The sequence below is a fragment of the Ammospiza nelsoni genome, chromosome 6 (assembly GCF_027579445.1).
Source record: "Ammospiza nelsoni isolate bAmmNel1 chromosome 6, bAmmNel1.pri, whole genome shotgun sequence".
NCBI lineage: Eukaryota > Metazoa > Chordata > Aves > Passeriformes > Passerellidae > Ammospiza > Ammospiza nelsoni.
The window spans coordinates 58,322,205-58,345,405 of NC_080638.1; the positions used below are offsets into that span (position 1 = coordinate 58,322,205).

Below are 23,201 nucleotides of genomic sequence, written 5' to 3' on the forward strand. Positions count from 1 at the left end.
GCTTGGATTAATAATATTCCAGGACGTAAGGAAAATCAGATCTCTCAATTAAACCTTCAGTTCCTTAAGGCAGATGTTCCTATCTGGATGTATTAAGCATACAGTCAGGATAATAGGAGATCTGAAATGCTTTGGGATTATTTAGGTAAGTCCGAGTCATTTTTTCTTCCAGAAAGTTCCTTATTTTTAAATAGGGTAAAACATTTATGTAACACCATTGCTAAATCATTCAGAAATGTTTTATAAAAGTACAAATGTAATAACATTTTATACGTAAAAATATATAGTACTTGGGTTCTCGTATGTAATTTTGGGGAGATTTTCCACACTTAAGAGTAAAAATAGAAACTACAATTATAGTTGAAACACTTACCTCACCTTTAGGACTGAGAAAAAATATTTCTGCATCATTACACCAAATTTATCGCTATAAAATTTAGTGAAGACTGTTCCAGATCTACACACATAGAACAATTGAGTTAATGAGTGTTGCATGACTGTAGGAACATAACAGGAAATGTTTGGAGAAATTCAAGTCATTATAGAGAAGGCGAATAAATGCAGTTTGACCTAAGCAGTCTTTTAATGAAATTGGATAATTTCACCTTCAACCTCGTCTTTCCTGTTTATTGTAAATGGAGAGACTAAATTAAAACTATTGAGTTTTAAGTGTATGAATAACTTCAGAGATTTCTTTAGAGGTTGTTTAAATACTTTTACTGTAAAGAGAGGCACAGCATTATATTTTCTTTCCTTTCAGAACCTTTTGCACATGTTTTTTACTGCCAATTCCACCTGCCAAAAATAATTAAAATACAGCAAAAGTGAAATGCCCTTGGTAGTGCTTATCTGCCTTTGTTTTTTTTTATAGGTGAGGGCTAAGACTCACACTTGTCACTTCAATATTTTCTCATTAAATAGAGATTCTCTGACAAATCTTCACTTGCTTATTATGGTCAATATGGGCTATTGATGGAGAGCCTTAACCCATTGAAGGTGCCAGCAGCATTAGATGCTTGTCAGCATCTCCAGAGTTCTGTTGCATACCAAGGCCTGCAAAATTATAAAATCAGCTTTTTATAAATGACTTCCTTTTTTAGTTATCATGTAGAGAGCAGGGATGAGGAGAGTATTTACAGAGAGAGGTAAATTATGAAAAATCTTCTCTCCCCCCAAAACCTGTGGGCATGGGGGGAGCACCAGGAGTGAGGAGAGCCTTTGAGGAACAGCTCCAAAGCTGTGAACATCTAAGCAGGTTCCCTTCAACTCTTTGCCAGGGATCCCCTATGCAGTGACCTGTGAGAGAAGTGGGGTATTTGGATGAGGAAAGGAAGGCTTTGGTTTCCAACAGAGAAACAATGCTGAGTTTGTCTGTGCAGACTCCACAGCCTGGTGGATTCTGGCTTCCTGAGGTATTGCTGCGTGCTGTTTACAGGGATTTTGTGTGCTTGATTCAATGATTTATTCTACCCATAATTTCTTGAAGAAACTTTTTTTTTTTAAGTACAACTTTTCCAGGACACTATATTATGAGACACAGAACTAGAATTTGTTCTCTGGCTTTATATTTTTCTACAAATCCTCTCTGCCAAGAGGAGGTAATAGGTGCCAGTTGCTTCAGACAATCTGTTTCCACCATAGCATCCTTAGCTGTTTCCAGCCTGGCAGGTGACAGAGTTGCATCTCTTTGTGCCAGTCTTGCAGGGCACATTTTCAATCAGCCTGTGTGCTCTGGGTAGGTCTGCATGGCCAGCTGGGTTGTAGGCATTGGATTTGCAGGTGCAGTCTAGGTGTAGTTAGAGGTTGTAGGAATTCTGCAGAAAGACAGCATTTTGGGGGCAATTGGGGCTTCTCTATACATTTATAATGATTTGCAGTAACATCTAACATCAGGGATATTGTGCCCTCACATACCTGATGAGATGAGTCCATGATAAATCAGCAACTGCTCAAAAGGATGAGGGATGTTGCACTTAAGAGAAGTGATATTTCATCAGGTTTGTCCTGCTGCAGAAGTCCAAAAGAGCAGAGAAAGCTAAAGAAATTTAAAAAGTCATGTGGCATTCATCCATCTAAACTTTCTTATAATCCATGTGCTTGTACTCTTAAGTGTTGATGTATGTCTGAATGGATACAGAGGTATAGAAAATTTTTCTGTAGCTTGCAGATTTGACACAGCAATCAGAAAAGCAAGGAAAAAACCTGCCCTTGCAGCATCACACAGACTGCTATTCTGCTCTGTTTTTTTAAACAGAAATCTTGTGTTCATTTGTGCTACACATTGTGTGACTTTGTTGGGTTTGAATCCTGTATTTGTGATGAACTTTGACATCTGATTTCTAGCTGGACACATAAATATCACAGTGTGAAATGGGAGTACAGTTCTTCTATTAGATAGGTTTTAGGAGAACACCATGTTGCTTTAAAAATGCCACCTCTCACATAGGGGTGATGTACAATAATAAATTGGTTTGAAACAAAGTGAGATTTCTGGAATGAGGTAGAAATGGGTTGTGTAGAGGGAAGACATTAAGCACTGAGTGATAGAAGGCATTTTTTCCTTTCACAGTGGTTTATTTCTTACCATCTGTAGGCTGCAGTTGTTTTGGTTTTTTTTTTTAAGCAATATGGAAATTCATAACTGAATTCTGCTATAAAGTATGTCTGAGCAAAGATTATTAAAAATGACAGGCACATTTCTGTGTATTTGATAATGTCAAAAACAGAAGTAGTGCAGCACATTGGTATTATGAGATACCAGAATATTTCTCTTTTCTGAAAAGTCTGTAATGTCTAATGTTATAGTGTAAACCATAAACTTCTCTGACATTATCTTTGAATTATGATTAGCATTTAATAGAGCATACATATATATTTTCAATTTTTTTTTTCCAGCTCTTCTTTATGCAACTATTTTTGGAAACGTCACCACCATTTTCCAGCAAATGTATGCCAACACCAACCGGTACCACGAGATGCTGAACAATGTGAGGGATTTCCTAAAATTATATCAAGTCCCAAAAGGCCTTAGTGAAAGAGTCATGGATTACATTGTCTCAACCTGGTCCATGTCTAAAGGAATTGACACAGAAAAGGTATGAGTACCTGAGGTAACACTTTAGATAGCAAGAGTTTGTGTCCATTGTGTGCTTTCTTCTGTATAGCAGCTTATAATTTACTAACAAATTCTTATCTGCATGCTACACCTTTATTATGTCTGTGTTTGGAAAAAAAAATTGTTGTTTTTAGAGTGGACTGTTTTGCTGCTTTGAATGTATGCCTTTATTTTTCATTGTGGTAAATGTTTTCTGCTTTCCTTCCAGTCTTGCTTTATCTAAATGCTAAATAATTTTAATGTACTTAACTATTGAAATCAATGAAAAATTGGTCTTCAAATTAGCCCAAGAACATAGTTTGGTGTCTAAACTACATCTGTATTATCCTGAGAAGTATTGGCATCTGTGCATTGCAATTAAATGAGTTTGATTGGCTTGGACCTTTTGCTGATGCCCAGGCCATAGACATATCCATCAGCATAATTAGTATAAGATTTAATGGCAGTAGAGATTGATCTCCCTGAGCTCAAATCTCTGGAATGGCACTTTGTCCCTTTGGTAGGGAGGCACAGAGAATGTGATACCCTTGGCATCCATGCCAGGGTGGAAGTCCTGCAGGACTTTAGCCCTCAGAAGAACTGATCATTTAGGTTTCTTCAAAAGCTGGTTTAAGAAGATCATCTTTGGAGAGTGATTCATCATGTGCCAGGGCTGACCTCATGGCTTGTCCTCAAGAATTCTCTTTCTGCACTGCATGTGCAGTGAGCCTGTCCAGCCTTGGATATTTCTGAGAGCTGAAGTCAGATGAGAGAAGGGCTCCAGCTGCAATGCCTTGAACATAAGGCAAGATAAAACAGCTTTAGGTTCAGATTTTTGTTCAGTGAGGATCAGCCATGCTCCTGTGGCTCCTGTAGAGCTGGTACACGTCAGCTTAAATCAGGCAGTCAAGCTCCAGTATCCATGATTTCCCTCCTGAGAACTTAAAGGCCAAGGGTCCAAAGGAGTTAAGGAAGAGTCATGACAGATGACAGATGACTCTTGAAATGTGCTTGCAGAGCTTTAAAGTTCTTTCTTCAGTTGAATCTCTGGTGCAATATGGGAGGGTGGTGCAGATTGTTCAGGTATTCCAGGATGAAATCTCTGCACAGAAAAATTTAGTCTTACATCATGTTTTTGCAACACCAGTTCTCTGATTTATCATCTGCTATGAAATTCAGTTTACCACTACAAATACAACTACTTTAAGTAACAAAAATCTTTATTTCTCTGATTCTTGTGCTTCAGTATGCCACATTCTTTAATATGTTAACTTCTTATACACTAATACCCTAACTTCCTAATCCTGATTTACAAGTGTTAAAAGTGAGCTTTTCTATTCTAAACTCCTGTAAATGCATTCAGTCCTACTGTATAAACTTCCAACTACATGAAAATTCAACTGCCATTTGCATTTATCTCCTTGCTATTAAGCCAGAGTCCTGTGTTACTCCACTACAGTTTCATTAGATTTTAATGATGCTTTGCAGTTAATTAGGAGAACCTATGCTTTAATTACTGAAATTTCCTACCATAGTTTCCGCATGTCCGGTTTTATAGATGATAAAAACACAGTTAGAACCCTAATCTCTGACTCATGGCAAGCATTGTTCTCTGGTCTGTAAGATGGAGTGGCTGCTTAGCTAGATAATTAATTTACCTGTAAAGTCTGTGACTTAGGTTTTTAACAATTTTCCCTTGGTGAAGACTTGCCTAAACCTAGGCCTGGATGCAAACCCAGTTTAAAACAGTGGAAGGATTTCAGGAACCTCTGCATCTGGACATCAGTAGTTGAACTAATGGAGCTTCCCAGAAAAGCCCATGGTACAGAAGAACAGAGACAAGAGAAACGTAAGAACTTGAGCACTGGGTTGGATATTTTGGTATTTTGTGTCCCTTACAGCCTGCAAAAGTCTGCAAAAGCAGCAGCTCCAGTGGCCTGTAGTGCCTGCACAGAGCAGCTCAGGGGCTGGATGAGGGCAAGGACAAGGCAGTTTGCTTTCTGCTTTCTGCAAAAACTTTGCCTTTAGCAAAAGCTTGGGAAGCTGTGTTGCAGCCAGCCTTACATTTATCTCCACTCAGGACGGTGTCATGATGTACATCACCCAAACCATTGCAAATTAAAGCTGAAAAATCGTAGAAACAGAGGTACAGTCCTAGAGATTGGTCATCTAGGGTGGGAGGTTTCTCTTGCCTCAGGCCTTTCATTAACCCTTCAAGCCTTGCTGTAAGACCCTCTGCACTTAACTTACATCCATCTGCACCAAACCTAGAGCAGCCAGAGGGTGGGAGCAGAGGGACCCCGAGGTACCCAGTGTCACATCAGATTTATTTTTGTGGCTACACAAAAATTTTTGTGGCTAATGACCTGCAGCTGAGCTCCTGAGTCCAGACAATGTTCCAGCTTGAAAGAGGGGATTTTCTTCCAGGTCTAGGATTGCTTCTCTGCACTCCTTCTTCTGGCAGCCTGGACCTGACCTTAGAGGCTTCTGCAGTTTCATTTTCAAAGCTCCAGCAATGACATTCTGAGCAGTCTGTTGTAAGGATATATTTGCATCACATGATTTCCCATTTTCCTTAATTTTTATGAACTTTTCATTAAGCTTCTTATTATCTTGCAAAACACACATGTGCTCATGACACAGCATAATTACTGGAATTTCAGCTTTTAATTTTTCATCAGAGAGATCAGACAATATCTATCATCCAAGGATGTTTTTCAACCTAACATATTACATCCTAAATTGTTCCACATATATCTCCATGGTCACACTGGAGTGTGTTTTGGGACATCATTTGCCCCAAATTTGTAATACATTTAATTCAGTCACCCAGCATGTTAAAATGACTGTGTTTTGAATCCCAAATTTAAAGAAAAGAAGAAAGAATGAGTTTTTTAGGAGTATTACAATAGATTTCTGTGGTGTTGGACAATCCCAGCATTGATGGAACAAGAGGTAACATGTGTTTCTTTGATAATTAAAGATTTTAAATTATTATGCTTGAAATCAAAATATAAGTTAAAAACGTGATTGAAATTACTACCACTTCACATCTGTTGATTTGCTGTCTCAATTATTTATCCCTGAATAGCACATTCAGTGTGCAGTCCCAAAGAAGATTTTGGCCAAAAGTGAAGAGTCCTTACATGAGAACTGAAGGCAAAATGGAAATTAGAGTGAAGGAGGTTAAGTTAAGATCTAGTCCTTGCTGTCTGTGTAGCAGGCTGTCCTGAAAAGAATTTAAAACCTCAGTGTGTTTTCCTTGTATGTGGAAGAGGATTTGGTCTCCCACACGGAAGTGGAGGTGCTTTAAGCTCAGAATTTTGGCTTCCCTGATCTCCTTGGGAATAACTCATCTTCAAATCTTGCCTTCAGACCACAATGCTTCAGCCTGTCTCTGAGTGCTCACAAACAAGGAATTAACAATGACACTAAAAGCATTAGCATATTTATTATTATTACCTAAGGGGAAGCAATTGGCCTCTGATCCATAATCTTAAATCACTTAAACATGAGAGCCCTCCTCTGACAGCTGGGATGAGATATGTAATACATGGACACTTATATCCTGGTGTAACTGTGGCTCAAACAAGATGGGATTTTTTTTTAAATTTTTTTTTAGTGTTTAGTGATGCAGATTTTGGGGTTATTCATCTAATAATGAGCAGGGTTAAAAACCTGACAAAACTGAAAAGCTTTTATATATTAAGCAATATCTCTCATCCATCGGAACCTGGGGTTGTTTTGTGAGAGGTAAAAGAGGCAGTGCTTTATGTGTATGTGACCATTTTAAAGTAGATTAAAAAAAATCTTTGCAGAAATAATTTGGTATATGAAATACACTGAATTCAGATATCTTAGTTTTTATGAAAATATCCAGGCAGCAAGTGAGAAATTTATAGACACTAGCTCTTCTGTAAGAAATAGGTCATTATCCAGGAAAGCAGAACAACCATTAACTAACATGCAGATGTCTCAAGGTCTTATCTAATGATAACACTCTGAAATGTCTGTAAAGCCCAAAGATTTTCTCATCTTGACCTTTGTGCTGTTGTATGGCTTACAATTTGCTCAGAAGGCAATTAAATAAATGTCTGTCATGTTTTAACAGTAGTTTCCTTCAGAAAAGCCATAGGTTGAATGAGAAAAAAGTAATCCTATTTAGTTTCAACCTGAACATCAATGGCAATTGGGATAATGAAAGCCAATTCCACATTGCACTGGCTGAAATGGAAGTCACAGGAACATAACACAGTATTAGAATTATTCACTGCTAAGCTTACATAATGGAGATGGGTTTATGTTAAATAGACACAGGTTGTAACTTCATTAAACATGAATCTACATGAGGACAGTGCAGCTTATTCATGTTTGTTGTTAATAAAAGCTTCAAGAGATGTAGAAATAATTAGTGAAACCCTGGGACAAATTGAGGAATCAGGCTGCCATTCCTGCCATGTCCATCACACTGAGGTGCCCATAAGTGCTGGCTGGATTTCCTTGTGGATGACCAGGAGTAGAAACCTGCCAAGCTTTGTGGCCAAAGAGAACTTCCACAACATTAGCTGGGACAGCTGCACACAGTTCCCTGCTGGGAAGGGCGGGTAAAAATCGTTTGGACAAACATTTTTGTTTTGCTGTAGAGGCTGCAGAGGTTGTTGGTCGTTCCTTGCAGATCGGGATGAGGTGAACAAGGAGTTGTGGCTCACCTCCCAGAGCTGAGCTAGGAACAGGTAGAGTTGGAATCCACAGATCTCTGGAGAGCGGGAGGCAGGAACGATGCTCAAAATCTCACTGCCCTTCCCATGGGTCTGTGAACAGGGCCTGTGCACTGGTAGAGCTTTCTGTTTCCCCTTTATGGATTGTTTGTCTCCTGTATGCACTCTGCAGGACTAGGAGAGAGTATTCACAGTTATCTCTGCCTCTTGCATGTAATATCTTGGGATTAATACGGAATAAATGGTGAACTTGTCGTGCTTGAGGAGATGCCAGGGCTATGGAGTTGCTCATGAGCTTAATTCCTGAGGGAGTAAGTCCCTGAGTGGATGGGTCAGGCAATTTCCTGGGCACTGCCACCAAAGGGATGGAGCAGACAAAGGGGCTCTCAGTTCCAGACCACATCTCAGGGAAGCTCTATCCACATCTGGTTTCATCCTTCATTTCCCTGAGTGTCTTTACACAAAATGAAGCCACCTCCAGAAGAAGCACAAAATGAAATAATGTACTGAGCAATTCCATTCTTCCAAGGGTGACCTTAAGTGCCAGAAACTGTTGTGACTTGAGAAATTCTTTGATGTATGACACATGCTTTCTGATATTTCTTTTTCTTGTTTTATCTAAAAACTGGTTTTTGAGGATAGATTTCCCAGTAGTGTGCAGTCCCTTGCCCCCTTAGAAGGCTGTGCAATAATTTTGCTTGCTGTAGCTATGACAATAAAACTGAAAACTGAAAACTATAAAACCTTTAAATATGCAATCTTTAGGCAACCTGGGATCTACTACTTGGGGTCATCCATGGATGTTATTAGTGCACCACTTTTCAGTGCATTAGACAGACCAGTAGCCCCTGTGCTGCTGAACCACTTGATTCCTTAAAGGACATTTTGTTGCCTTTCTTCTTGCCCTGATTTTCAAACCCTCAGCCAGATTCTATGTGTGTTGACAAAACAGAATTTAATGGACTCTACAGCAAATTTCTAGGGATTTTTTAAATGTGTCTAACCAGTTACTTGGTTAAAAAAACAAGTTAATTTTGCTATGATACCACTAAATCTATCAATTTGAATCACTGCTTCAGCTCATATATTATTAATAAGAAAACAAGCCAAACTCAACTTAGATGTGATTTTCAGATTTCAACTTTAGAGCATTTAAATCCAAGTGACCTTGGATCTTAGTGCAATTAAAACAGAGCACAGCATTGCTGCTGACATTCTGTTCTTAGGGCCAAGATACTCAGTGATGTGCTAAAGACTACCCTAATGCATGCAGGGTTAATTACTGCTCAGCTCCATACGTCATCTTTGAGATCCTTACAAAATTACCTGATTATTACAGAAAAAGGATGTGATTTGCCAATCAGATGTTTTCTTACCTTTGTCTCTTTGGCCTCCATCCAGTGCTGAATGTTTTGGCCTGGCCTGAAATAGAATTCCATACTCATATGAGCCAAATCTTTCTAAAAAATCTGAGTGACTTGGTCAGCTGCCTAGTGAGTATTGTGGGTTTTTTGTGAAGAGATGACCTTGATTCTGACTGCTGAATATGTCTGAAAACCCATAGTGGCCTTTCTCCACAAAATAAAAAGACCTATCTGTGGCCTCAAATGGGTTTGAGGTTGGAGGAGTTTATTTTCTTTATTTTCAAAGCTGGCATTTTTAGTATCTCTGATATTTGTTACAGTTATTCATTCAGTAAACAGTCCTAGTTATTGCACCATAGAATGTCAAAGCTCTTGGCTTGGTTTTCAGTCAATATATTCCCAACATACAACCCCCAAAATGTGGGAATCCTGTGTGCTGAAAGAGGGTTGATACCTAATGTTCATTATTCATTGGCCTCTGCCCTTTTTGTTGACAAGTCTTAGCAGATTCTGTAACACCTGCTAAGTCATCCTGTAGTGTTTTCCAGCTGGGAAAGATTTTTTTAACAAATACTTTAACCTGTAAACCCATCCTAAAAGTTATTGTTTGGACGCGCTCTTAATCTGTGAAGTTTTTGTTTTGATTAATTTTCTTTTGTTTGAATTTTTTATAATCTCTGCTCCCTGTAGAGCTCTTTGAACTGTTCAGGAAGCTTATCTTGAGCTGCCTGCACATGCCGAGACAGTGGATGAGAGAGTTAAAAAATCAGATGGAACCTCCTGGGGAGTTTAATTCCCCACCCCTACAGATCTCAAGCTGAAAAGACTGTGAGACCTTTTGTGCTAATTCCCTGTGAGTCTTCCAGAGCTGGTTCCTGCCTTTCCCCATCTCTAGCAGCAACCACAAGCCATTCTCTCACTGTCAGCATTTTCCATATGAGATGATCTAGAGATGATGGTGCTGTTGAGTCTTTGATTTGGGACTCATCTTGCTGCGGTCTGCATCAGCTGGGTGCCAGGTGGAGATGGCAGAGTTCAGCAATTGTCTTACACTGACTTGGAGGAGATTCAGTTTCCTGTGCAAAGAGGGAAAGTGATAAATATTATTCTGTTTATTTAAATATTTTTCTGTTTATTTATTCTACTTTCTCCTCCCTCAGCTTTGGAGTGGGTCAGGTATTTGTGGATACCGGTGTGCTGTTCAGGGAGCCTTGCTTCTTTCCTGGTGAAATCAGAGTTGGTACAGCCAGCAAAGATTCTCCTCTGGGTAGAATTCAGCATTTTCCTCTGATTTGGCACTGATATGTAGCAGGTTCTGTTCTTTCATGCTGCCTGGACACATAGGGGAGAGCTGGCTGCAAAGTCTGTGGCTACAGATTTATTACAAAGCAAATTCTGTAGGAGCACAAGCACCTGTCCCCTCCAAGTGCTCCAAAACCCTCAGTTAGCACCTGAATCCCCTGCCTGCCTTACAAACTGCATGTTTCATTGCCAAAGGCCGCAGAATCTGCAAGAAAATCTCCTCTTAAGAAATCTGTCCTGATGGTTTTTGCTGCGCTGTTGGAAGAACACACAGGGCAGAACCAATGTCCCAGCTGAGCTTTGGTTCTGTTGCCAGGACGTGTTGGAGGTATTTCCCTCACAGTGAAAAGACTGACTAAGCATTGCAGAATATCCCCTCCCTTAACCTATTTTTTTTTATTTGCACCCACATGTGTGCATTTATACCCAATATGTACTCAGGGACAGCCATGGTGCTACTCGTTTGTATTTCTTTGGCTGCATGCTGCCTTAAAAATGCTGAGATCTCAGTGACAGCAATTCCCTACAAGAATGTCCAAAGTCTTGTATTATCAGTGAGGGGTCATTTTCATGAATATTCATCTGAATTTCAAGTGCTCATTTGAAGAGCATGCATTAAACACATAGCTGAGTGTTGCAATTGTCTATCTTTGCTCTCTTTTTTCCCCTACATGTATCTACATTTATCTATGGCAGTCAAAAATGCCTTGCCAAATCTTCTAGTATTAAATATTTGTTTTTCTTGTCATCTGTTTCATTCTCTGCTCTCAATGCCTATGTAGCAGGCAGGAAAAATCAAATTAAGCATATTTGTTCCTGGCTAACTCTTAGATCATTACTCATTCACTGCTGGTGTTGATAACTGATATCTTCATATATCTCTGTACAGTGATTTGTCATTAGGAGAATCACTTTATCATGACATCAGAAAATTCCTGAATTATGCTTTCTAAGACTGGCTTTTCTCTGTGCAATGGATTTTTTTTCTCTCTCTCTTCATATTACAGTGTGTAATGATAGATATGCTGCTTGTGTCTATAAAAAGAATATTTCTTTGAGTGTTCACTTTTAATACTCTGTATTTAAGTCTGTATTTGTGAGGAAATGATATGCTGCTTTGTACCCAAGTGTTTTTTATTCTTGAGGGACACAATTATTTTACAGTCCAAACAAGCAAAGGGTCTTGGAATATCTCAGAATATTACAGGAACAACCTCTGCATCAGCTTAACCAATTTTTTCTGCAGTTTGGAAGCTCAAAAGCTAAAGTTTGGTAATCAGTCATGTATGAACACAGACATTTTTCTTAAGAGCAATGTTTGAGAATTCCTAGCTGGTGGCCTTGTTAAGTCAAAAGCACTTAAATTTCTGATAGTATTAAAGGGACCTAAAAACTTATAACCATGATTCAGGCCCAAGAGTAGATAAAAATGTTCAAAATCATCAATCATGGTAGAAAAGAAAGCAGATTTTTTTATTAAGTTACTATTGAGATGAAGAAATATGACATGTTTCTGTTTTATTGTAATAAAGACAAACTTTCTGTTTGATCCTCAAGTAAGGCTGAGGTGAAACAATCACTCTCAAAGGTAATTTTTTTTTTTTTTTACTGAGAAACTAAGGTGTGTCCATATTTCTACTGGTAAATGGAATGACTCAGGTAAATAGACTTTTGTAAAATTGACATTTGCCCCTGCTAAATTATGGAAATGTGATACAGAACATGGTCTACAGTGACTCAGACAAGATACTATTACTAATGCAAATGATGGCTTATAGAGAATATGCCTTGTCAAATGTGTTTATTACTATTTTTTGTGATAAAACATACTTATGCAGGGGATTTTAATGTGTTCTGTACAGCATTCTGTTACAGAAAAATACCATTAACTCAAATTGACTTACTCTGTGTTAACTAAAATAAAAACTAATGATCTGGTAGCTCTGGAAAGTTGGTTGTAAGTGAGAAAACCTCATGCAGGGGGAAGTTCCCAAAGAGAGTCAGTGCTTCATAGTGTTAGACAGAAAAAGCATCTTCCATCTCTCATGTTTTTTCAAAATTGAGAGTTGACCTGGTCGTATTCTATGAACACCTGCATGTGGAAGAGATTTCTGAGTATTGCAGGTCTTTTATCTCAACAAGATCATGGATTCTCTGACTGTTGGCTGAAAATGAAAAAAAAAAAATAGTTCAGAAACAACACGTTTTGAAAGAGAGAGTAGCTGTCCATTGGAACAAATAACCTGTATCATTTGCAAACTTCCAGGCTATAATTTTACCAGATATTCTGGGATTGATGGGAATATTTGGAGTGGAAGAGGTTAGTGGAGATGATTACAGTAGCCCCTTCTCACCACACAATGGCATAGTACAGAGAATGGGAGAATAACTTCTGTTTCACCTTTCTGCATTCATTATGTCTTTGATCCCAAAGGCACTTTGATCTGTCTGAATAAGAAAAGGACTAATTATTATTATTAAAATAGAATTTATTTATTCTTTTCACATTCTGTGCTCTAAGAGCTTTAGTAATGCTTTGCAGTAATTTGTTTTATACCTCTCCTGCATTAAACAGAAATTAAAATCGTGGCTTGAGTTCATTAACATGACCATTTACCTCAAAGCTTAGTCAAGGTTACCAGAGTCTCCCTCTGCTATTATTACATGATAGTCAACTCATTAACCCAATGTCCCTGTCTCCTGCATTGTCTGCAGAGCAAGCTGCCAGATTAATTCCATATGATGGGAAATTAATCAGTACTATTGATCTGCAGTCTTCTTGATATGAGACTTCCAGGGTGCTCTTAGTGTCATGCTCTTTTCTATCATTTATTCTAGAAAAACATTAAGAGGATTTATATGTTTCTTAGTGCAATTAGCTACTGTGCATATTGGGGCTATGAGAATGTTAGTGTGTTTAGGAGGCTGTGCAGATATTAAACACACAGTTTACAAACCCAACAAAACCCACAGGTTTTCACTTTCTTTCTTCAGGTGTATTTGTGTTACTGTTTCAATAGGGAAAGGTATTTAAGGGAAGAAACTAGTTGAAGGTCTTAATTGATCTACAATGAAGATGTCTTCATATTGGACAGTTCTTCCCTCACCTTTACTTTACATTTCATGAGGTTTCAATATACTTCCTTTTTCCTCCAATCTTTTTGGATTTTGTAGTCTAGTAGGCCCTCCTGAGCAGGTAATTCCTTGTATATATCACTGAGCTGAGCCCTGGGTGTGTTTGGACATGTGTTGGTAAGTGGTCACTACATCAAGAGTACTGGAAGTTGGTTTTTCTGAGTGTAAACAAAATGTGGTGGTTTTCTTTGTAGATGGTCTGTCTTTGCATGTCCTTGAGCTCCTTCAGCTCTGTGAGTCCTGTGTTCTGTGCTCCTGCAGGCATTGAACATAGCAGCTGGCAGATAGTCTGGGCATCAGGTGTGGAGGGACACCCACAGACAGGACAGAGCATTTCCACCTCTGGAAATGAGTGTGAGATTCTGGAAATGAGTGTGAGAGTATAACAGAACAGTCCTGTCTTCCACATCACCCTTTTAGATAAAGTGAAAAAAGTAGATGGGTGGGAAAAGACTATCCCAAATCAGGATAAAACTCCCACCTCAAGCTGTATGAAATGATTGGATGGACGGATGGATGGATCCATGGATGGATCCATGGATGGATCCATGGAGGGATGGATGGATGGATGGATGGATGGATGGATGGATGGATGGATGGATGGATGGATGGATGGACGGATAGATTCATGGAGGGATGGAGGGATGGATGGATGGATGGATGGATGGATGGATGGATGAATGGATACATTGATGGATGGATGGATGGATGGATGGATGGATGGATGGATGGATGGATGGATGGATGGATGGGTGGGTGGATGGGTGGATGGGTGGATGGATGGATGCATGGGTGGATGGATGGGTGGATGGATGGGTGGATGGATGCATGGATGCATGGATGGATGCATGGATGCATGGATGGATTTCAAGATCCCCCCAGGCACATCTTCACACCCACCCACCCGGTTTATATCAAACAGCAGTGGTCTTGATGTCGCATGTCCTGCTGATTATTTTTCCATCTTTTCTTTCGCCCAGGTCCTGTCGATCTGCCCCAAGGACATGAGAGCAGACATCTGCGTGCACCTCAACAGGAAGGTTTTCAACGAGCACCCTGCCTTCCGGCTGGCCAGCGACGGCTGCCTGCGAGCCCTGGCCGTGGAGTTCCAGACCATCCATTGTGCCCCGGGGGACCTCATCTACCACGCTGGGGAAAGCGTTGATGCCCTCTGCTTTGTGGTCTCAGGGTCCTTGGAAGTCATCCAGGACGACGAGGTGGTGGCTATTTTAGGTACTGTGATCTCTGCTGTGGTCTGTGCGTGTTTTCCTTCTGCTGAGGTTTGAATATTAACGAGTCTTGCCTAAAATCAGCTGGGACTACAGGAAGGTAGCAGTTGTCATAAGATGGAGATGCTGTGCCTCCAGAGATCCTTCTCTAGAAGCAAATCCTTCATGTTTTATGCCATTGGGAGTGCTCTTTCTGCCCAGGATGGCTCACTGGGCACAGCTACAGTGTCTCTGAGCAGAGGAGAATGGCATCTGTGTGCTTGACATGTTTGACACTGAGGAAATGCTCATTGTTTTATCTTACTTCCTCAGGAGTATTTCCACATTAACCTTCACACTGGGATTTTCATTTTTTGTGTTCTAGCCCAGAATAACACCTGCAAACAGTCTCTGCAAAGAGGCATAATTTTTGCTTGTAGTGAGCTGGCTTTACAGAAAATAAGTCTGATCTGACTTTGCAAAGGGATGGGGTTACACTGTGTATCAAACCACAGTCATGAGAACTCTGAGTAATGGGGGAATTTAGATAAATCAGCCTGTCACTCCACTGTGCTGTCTGGTTTTGGAAAATAGCCCAGTGCAGACCCTCATTAGCTTGTATGGGACTGGGAAAGGTTTCCCACCTGGTGGGACTGAGTGGTCAGTGCCATTGTGGAGGCAGCAATCCTCCTCAGAGGCAGAACTATGTGGAGGAAAACTGGTGGCTCTGCATCTGCAGAAAAAACTACCCAGAGCCTGTCTTGCCTGTTTCAAATAGGCCCATTTATTGTAGAACTCATATCCTGTTGAATATTTGCCTTCTCATAAGGTGGAGCTGTCACTCCCTGAGGGCAAATCCAGCAGGTTCCTGGTCCTAGGGCAGCTGTCAGACCCCACTGAAGCTCTGTGCTGCTTCTTCCCTCTAAGGGTAGCTCCAGTGGGCTCCTGAATTTCCCTAAAAATGTGTGTGTGCCTGGGATGGGGTGGGACTGGGCAGAGTGTGGATGGGGCTGAATGGGAACAGCTCCCCCAGGGCATCACTTGGATTCTCCCAGCGGGAGTAGGAGCTCAGGAAAACTCACATCCATGCTCTATGGAAATCCTGCTGCACCTTTCTGTACTCTACTGTACACTAAGTTTTTAAAAAAGAGAGATTTAGTGTAAGAATGAATCTGTTTCCATATTCTGACATGAAGTCATTATGATAAAAGCTCCTAAATCAACAATTTCCATAGGAAATTATTCCTTGTATTCCAGCTCACTGGACCATTTCATTTTTATAATTAATCTCAGTGATGATATCTTATATTTGCTTACAGTTATTTAAAAAACAAAAGGCTTAAGAAGAAGTAGCAGTATTTAAACAAATAAATGGTTTTTACAATGAAAACAATAAATATGTAATTTACTGAACCAAGAGCTATCACTCTTGGATTACATGCAAAACTTGATTGCAGTTATTAATGAATACTGTGTGTTTGGAATGACAAGACAGTAAGAACTTTTTGTTTCTACATTTTAGATGTATTAAGTCTAGTACCTATGTTAATTCCCATTTGACCAGAGAGAATTTTAACCATATCTGGTTAAATTAATTACCATTAATTACCAAAAGCGCTTTCAATTCTTCCATGACTCAGAGCTGTGTTCATCATGTACTACAGGGATTGGCAGAACGTGTAAATGTAACTTAAAGCAAGATAAACTGCTTCCTCTAGTCTTAGAACACACTGAAGAGTTTTTTCATGCTCTGACAGATTATTTGGCAGAATAGTGAACTGAATAATTATGGGATATTTTGTACTAAAAATTCACTTATGGAAGAAAATCTCTCCCAGATGTAGCTGCAAAGCCATTTCTAGTGGCAGCTGTGGCACCTGAAACAGCAACTGAGATCAGACAGTGAAAAACATAATTTTTATTGATCTTTTCTGCCTTGAGAAGTTCAAGCACAAGGAACATGAATTTGCCTAAGGGGGAGACCAGGTTTAAAAAAACTGACTAATGGGAAAACCTCAGTACCTGCTTTGAATGCTCCAAGCATCTGCTGCCACTCTGGTTTTCCCAGGGAAAGTCAACTTGCAGGATTGTGCTGCCAGTCTGTCCATCTTCTCCACCTCACAACAGTGACCTAGAGTAGAGGAAATGCAATAAGTATCCTTTGGAAACTTGTCCTTACTAATTTCCTCTATGAGAGCAGGAATGAACAGGACATTCTGTCTGCAGCCTCTGCTCCTCACAGATGATATAATAGTGCAATGTGGTTTAATACAGTAGTGTGTGATTTGCCTTACTTAAGGAGAGGGAGAAGGGGTGTTTTGTTTATTTTTCAACCATGCTTACCCACAGATGGATGGGCTGAAGTATTTTTAAATGTGGAATATCTAAGAGAAGTGAGTCAGGTAGGGACATTATAACAGGTTAAGAACCATCATATCCCATCTCTGACATTCGTGCTTCCATTCAAAGTGCAGGGCTTCATCCTCCCTCAGGTGCTGGCATGAATCACTCCATGGGTTTTGCTGCTTTTTCCTTTTGTCCATCTTCCCTTATCGTGTTCCCTTGCCTCCAGCCAGGGTGAGTTGTCACATCCAGCCTCCCTGCCTGCAGAAACAGTGTCCTCAGGAGACTTGGCATCCTCTCCAGGTGCTTTCCTTTTTTTCCACCTTCATGGAACAACCATCCTTCCTTTCAGCAGCTTTCTTCCTGCCTCAGCAGTGCCAGCTTTGGTGTTCCCTGTGCTTGAAATCAGGTGGAGCCTGGTGATTAACAGGACAACTTGCAGCACTGTGATATTTGGTTCTCCCCCCAGTTTTGGTTTTGTTCTCATTTGTGGATAATTAAAGGCACAGCCACTGCAGTAATCAGCATTATAGAAACACTAACAGTGAGAGAATGACTCCAATTGCAGACCTGCGGTTTTTAGGACTCATTAAAGGAGCTATCCAGGTGCCCCATTATGTTCTCCTCATTAGTTACTTCTCCTTTCTGAGGGCAGTGTCCCACCTTTTGCAGGTCCTGGCTGGAGCAGGGAGCTCTCCATGTGCAGAGCTGGGGTGCTGCTACACTGGGGAAAAGGAGACACAGACATTTTAACATAACTCATCTGCAGCTGCCAGCAGAGTGGAGAAGGGCAAACAGTCTTGTCTCTAATTATCCAAACTTTCCCAGCAAGCGAGGTGACCCTGAGAAGGCACGTCAGTAATTTTCCACCGTCTCAAGCAGGAGTAAACAATTTAACTGGCACTGCTCTGCACAGGGAGGTGTTACCAGCAAAGCATCTCAGGGAGGACCAGGGGTTTGGAGTCCCCAGGCTAATGAGAAGAGGCATCAGCTACCAGAGGGCACCTCATCATTCACCCTGCTGCCATTAACCTGAATTTGCTCCTGATGAGGAGTTACACATCGGTGGCAGTGCCATCCAAGTGGCTCTGAAAGTTGCTTCCCAGCTCCTGCTATTTGCACAGCTGGCTGGTTAAGTTGTGCAGTAACTTAAACTGGGCATATTGATTAACAAGGTTTAAAGAAGTTGTTTTTTCAGCAGAAAAATAATGGTCTGCTGCGTTCAGATGTTGATTGTAGGAATTGATCAAAAATATTGCTCAAGCTGCATAGCGATAAAAATATATTGAGCAGTGAAATCCTGGTGGGGGTTGCTGCTGAGTGAACTCAGTATGATAGTCAAATCAAAATGAATATAAATGTAATAGTTCACGTTTCAGCCACAACTTAGGGTCCTGATCCCATAGTATTCAGTTATTTGCCTTTATGTTAATTCGCAGCATGTTCTGCATATAATTCCAGAGTAACCCATTGTTAATTGCTGCTAGAAAAAACAGACCTTATTAAAGGTCTGCTTCATTAATTATTTCCATTTTTTTTTTTTTAATCTGGGAAGGGGATATGATGCAGTATGAGAGGAGTAAAGCAAGTTTCTTGAGTTTGGTATGGCAGGTGAAAATCAGGATGAGTCTTTTTCTGCTCTTAATGCAACTTGTGTTTGGAGATCAAAAGATTGATAAAAGATCTCCCACCAAATCACACAGAGAAAAGTTCTTTAGAGGAAGAGCAAGTAGAAGCTCCCATTTGGGTGAGAAGGAGTCCCAGGAGCTCCATAGCTCTTATCCATGGCATTAGCAAGATGATATTTGGTATCCATGCAGCAGCACTTTGAATTTCCATGCCAGAGCAGCTGGGCATGTACTTTGTGCAGGACAGGAACGAGTGTGCATGTGGTGCACTTTGTGACATGAAAACCTGCTAGTCCAGTTCCATCTCACAGTATTAGTGGCTAATTGCCTGATTTTAATTTGTTTAGTTGCAGCTTGGGTTTCTTCTCAAGTGGAATGAGGGTGGCAGAATTGGCCCCTGTGTCAAATCAGCTCTTGTTAATTTATACAGAACTTTTGTGTGGTTTTCCATGTGAAGTCGACCAAGGCAGACTAATTGTGAACATGTCCCCAGGTTAGTAGCATGCACCTGGTAGCAATTTACAGAACAGGCTGTGTCCTATTTCATCTATAGGAAAATCCCCTGTGTTCCAATGAGTTAAAGCTCTAAATTAACTAAGAGGAAAATGAATCATAAAGAAAAGGGTTGGGGTTTTTTCAGCTAGCAGAACTGAAATAATTAATGTGATTTAGGCTGGGTTTTAAGTGCTGAATCTGAAAGTATTTTGCAAAATATGAAGGGTTACTGGTCTGAAAACAAGTGTGATTTGCTGGTTTGCGCTGTGCAGTTCTCCTTAAGTGCCTTGGAAGCAGTCAGATCTTCCAGGTCTGGGTTGACATCTGCATTACTGTTGTAAGATTTAGTCCTACTGATGCTTGTTCAAAAGTGTCATTAGTTCTTGCTGACAAACCTGAATTTTTCATATTGTTTTGTAAATTTAATATATTTTTGTGTCTCTGCATGATGGTTAATTATGATAAGAAACATCAGTCTTAATTTAGTGCCAGCTAGTGTGATACAGATTTGATCCACAGCCTCCAGAGTCTGAAAGATTCCTTTCTCTGAATTGATATGTTTTTGAATTAGACCTGCATGCTTCACTGCCAAAACTTGAAAGTCTTGCCAGCACAAGAATAGGAAAACTATTTAAAAATCGTGTGGTACAATTCTTTTAAATCAGACTAACAGTTTGAGGCAATCTGATTTGCCCTACGAGTTTTCAAGGTGGTAGAAATGGTCATGCTTTCAGGTTTATTTCCTCAGTCAGGAAAGATAGAAACTTATTTCTGTATAAAATCAAAATGGAAATAACCTGTCTCCAGGAGCTGGGGCTTCTAGAAGGATGTGAGGCAGTGATGATACTTGCACAAAATCTTTCTGGACTTTGGGCCCTGCTTGCAGCTGTTCTGAATGCTGGAAGAAAGGTAATTCCTTTGTGTTTCCAGGTGCAGATGGGGAAGGTTGCACTGCGTTAAATAATGCAAAGTACCTTTGCCAGCACGGAGCAGGGTTTTGGCACAGTCATTGCTGCTTTAGTGGCTGTTTGACAATGCCTCAGAGGCTGGAAATGCTGTTTTCTTCTGTCATTCTGCCCTCTCATGTGCAGTGTCATAGAGGTGGGTTTATGTGCAGCTCAGTGATCAGCTCTGGTCTGATTTTCAAGGAAGTTCTGGCCCTTCTGGATGCCCCAGAAGAAGTTGAGGCTAGAACATTCCCAGGGGCAAGAAGACCTCTCTCACAGTTTGGTATCACCTCTGCACATCTTGGGCTGTGCTGGCTGTGATGTCTCAGATGGGAAGTGCACCTGATGGATTTGCACCACTGCATCACCTTCTCCAGACACCCTCTTTAGGCAGAAACCATCATTTCAGCTAAGCCTAATGTCTTGGAGTGACTTTACGGTCTGGTATCCCCTATTTTTCCCAGATTTGTTTCCTCCCAAATTTGTCTCCAACCAGGACACCCAAAAATTCAGCCAGCCCAGCAGCCTGTCTCCAAAAGTGTTCAATAGCAGAAGTGCAGGAGAAAGTAGGAAGGTGAAGTAAGGAAACTGTGATGCTTCCCCAGAATGTTTCCAACCCTCCACTGGATTGTATTTCGCCCAGAGGGAGATCTTTTGTGTTTAGTAGCCACAGATGGATTTTATCCCATGAATATACTGCATCATTTTGTAAACCTGTGCTACCAGTCTCAGTGTGCCATGGTGAGGAGATGCAGAACTGCTCACTGACCCATCTCAGAGCTGCTGTGGGTGACAGGAGCTGATTCACTCCCTGCTCATTTGGTTTCTACATCAGTTTGGTCCTGCAGCAGGAAGTTTCACTGCAGATACACAGAAATATGAATTTTTATGAATACAGACACCAATAGATGTAATTATGACCTCCACTTGTGTGCATGCTGCCATCACTTCATGGTATTTGGCCCTTGAGTTGATTGGATGAGCATTTTCTCTCTGTGGTACAGTTTTACTGATCTTCAAGCAACATCAGCCTTTGCTTTTCATGAGCAGTGTAAGATTTGAGTGCATCTTGATGGAGAGCCAACATCATTCATCATGTCTGGCTCGTGCTAGCGTGACTGATGAGGCTTTGGAGATATTTTCAAATGGTTAAAGGGTAGCTGGTTTATTAGCTAAGACTGCACAAAAAACTGCCTCCTTAAGAAGACTTGGTCTCCTTTATGTGTTTTTACCCAGTGCTATTTCCCACCAAGGATTTATTCTTTAACTGCCTGCCTAAACTTTCTTCCAAAGGATCCATCAAGCTCTTATTTCTGCTAGGATATTTATTAGCTCAGTTTCTGTCCCCATCTGAAAGAGGATAAATTTTGTCTCTGCATAAATACACATGTGGATTCTGAGATGTTGTTTAAACAGAGTGTTTCTGAGTGTTTCATTCCATCTGCAAGCTCTGGAGGGTTCCATAAAGCCTTTAAAATTTTTTCTACCTGAAAGGTCCAGGCATGAATTCCTGTCTGGCAAATTGGCAGGTCAGTCCATGGTGTAAGGCTGCAGAGAACATCTGTCCCCCCCAAATCTATTTGGCAAGGTCATCCGAATATAGAAGATAGAGCAGTGCATAGAAATATCTTGACAGCTGCATACCATCTGATTGTCCCTGAATATATTTATGTGAATATGCATGAATATATATGTATATTTTATGTACAGACACACATACATAGTATTTAGAATGATAACAATGTTGGTATTTCAGCAAAAATTATGCCTGCCACCAACACCCTTCACATGTCCTCTTGTTGCAAAAATCTGAATTTTTATGATTTTAGTGGTCTTTTCCAGCCCAATGATTCCATGATTCTGTAGATGTGGCATTTAGGGGCATGTTTTAGTGTGGATTTGGCATTGCTGGGCTAAGGGTTGGACTTGATATCTTGGAGGTCTTTTCCAACCCAAAGGATTTTATGATTCTATGATGTGTAAAATGTATGCAAGTATTTCCCTTGCACTCTAATTTAGAGCATTCCTTCTTCCAGTGATGCTTTGGGCACTGTGAGAAGGAGCAGGAGGGTTTCCCAGAGGGAAGGGGGTTTGGGAGGGGTTTGCCTCCATTCAGGAGGTGCTCACGACTCAGGACAGGTCAGATTCGGGAGGGAATGTACTAAGGCCTCAATAAATCTCTAGAGAATCTTTGGAAATTCTGCAGGCTGCATAAATATCCACCTCTGCATTCCCAGCTCAGCCCCAGCAGCACTTCCCCTGGAGCACTGAACATCCCCTGCAAGTGAAAAATTCTTGTCTGTGTCTCTGGGTGGCTGTGTCAGACCTAACCAGTTAAGTTTGCTGTTTTGCAACCATAAAATTTTTGTTTTTATTTAGTTGCAATGTGTAAAATTACCCTCAGAATCGTGGAATGGGTTGAGACACCTTCCACTAGACCAAGTTGCTCAAAGCCCCTTCCAGCCTGGCCCTGAGCATTTCAGGGATGGGGCACCCAGAGCTTCTCTGAGCGTCCTGTTCAATGCCTCACCACACACTGAGTAAAGAATCCTTTCCTAACTTCTGATCTTGTCCTGAGTGAGAAATTACCTCTCTGCACATTGAACTCCAGTCAATAGGGATAAAGTATAGTGCATTAATCTCTGTATTTATGAAAGAAGAGGCGTTGTTTTGGAGAATCTGGGAGGTTTTGTTTTCATTCTGGACATTCCTTAGCACATTTATAACCAGCAGACAAGCTCAGAACTGTTTGTGGGAAATGTCAAATTCAAGATTCCTTAAAGGTTTCCAAGATTCAGTACTATCTGAGTAGTATTAACCACGATGTAAGAGGAGTTTAGAGTTTCACCCTTCAAATCCAGTGAGTGATGGCTCATGGAAGAGTGAATAAATTCAGTTCATTGTGTCCCAACCTTTCAGTCCCAACCAGTGCAGTCCTACATCCCTGCCACACTGAAGGACACCAAG

At 40.6% G+C, this 23,201-nt stretch overlaps 1 protein-coding gene across 1 annotated transcript in view; it reads left to right on the plus strand.

Annotated features, from left to right (window-relative positions):
- KCNH5 (potassium voltage-gated channel subfamily H member 5) overlaps positions 1-23,201 on the plus strand; it is a 151,800-nt gene that overhangs the window by 97,187 nt on the left and 31,412 nt on the right. Inside the window, exons 8-9 of the mRNA XM_059474554.1 lie at positions 2,896-3,095; positions 14,594-14,846. Of these exons, the coding sequence (XP_059330537.1) occupies positions 2,896-3,095; positions 14,594-14,846 (453 nt within the window). The remainder of the gene's footprint in view (positions 1-2,895; positions 3,096-14,593; positions 14,847-23,201) is intronic.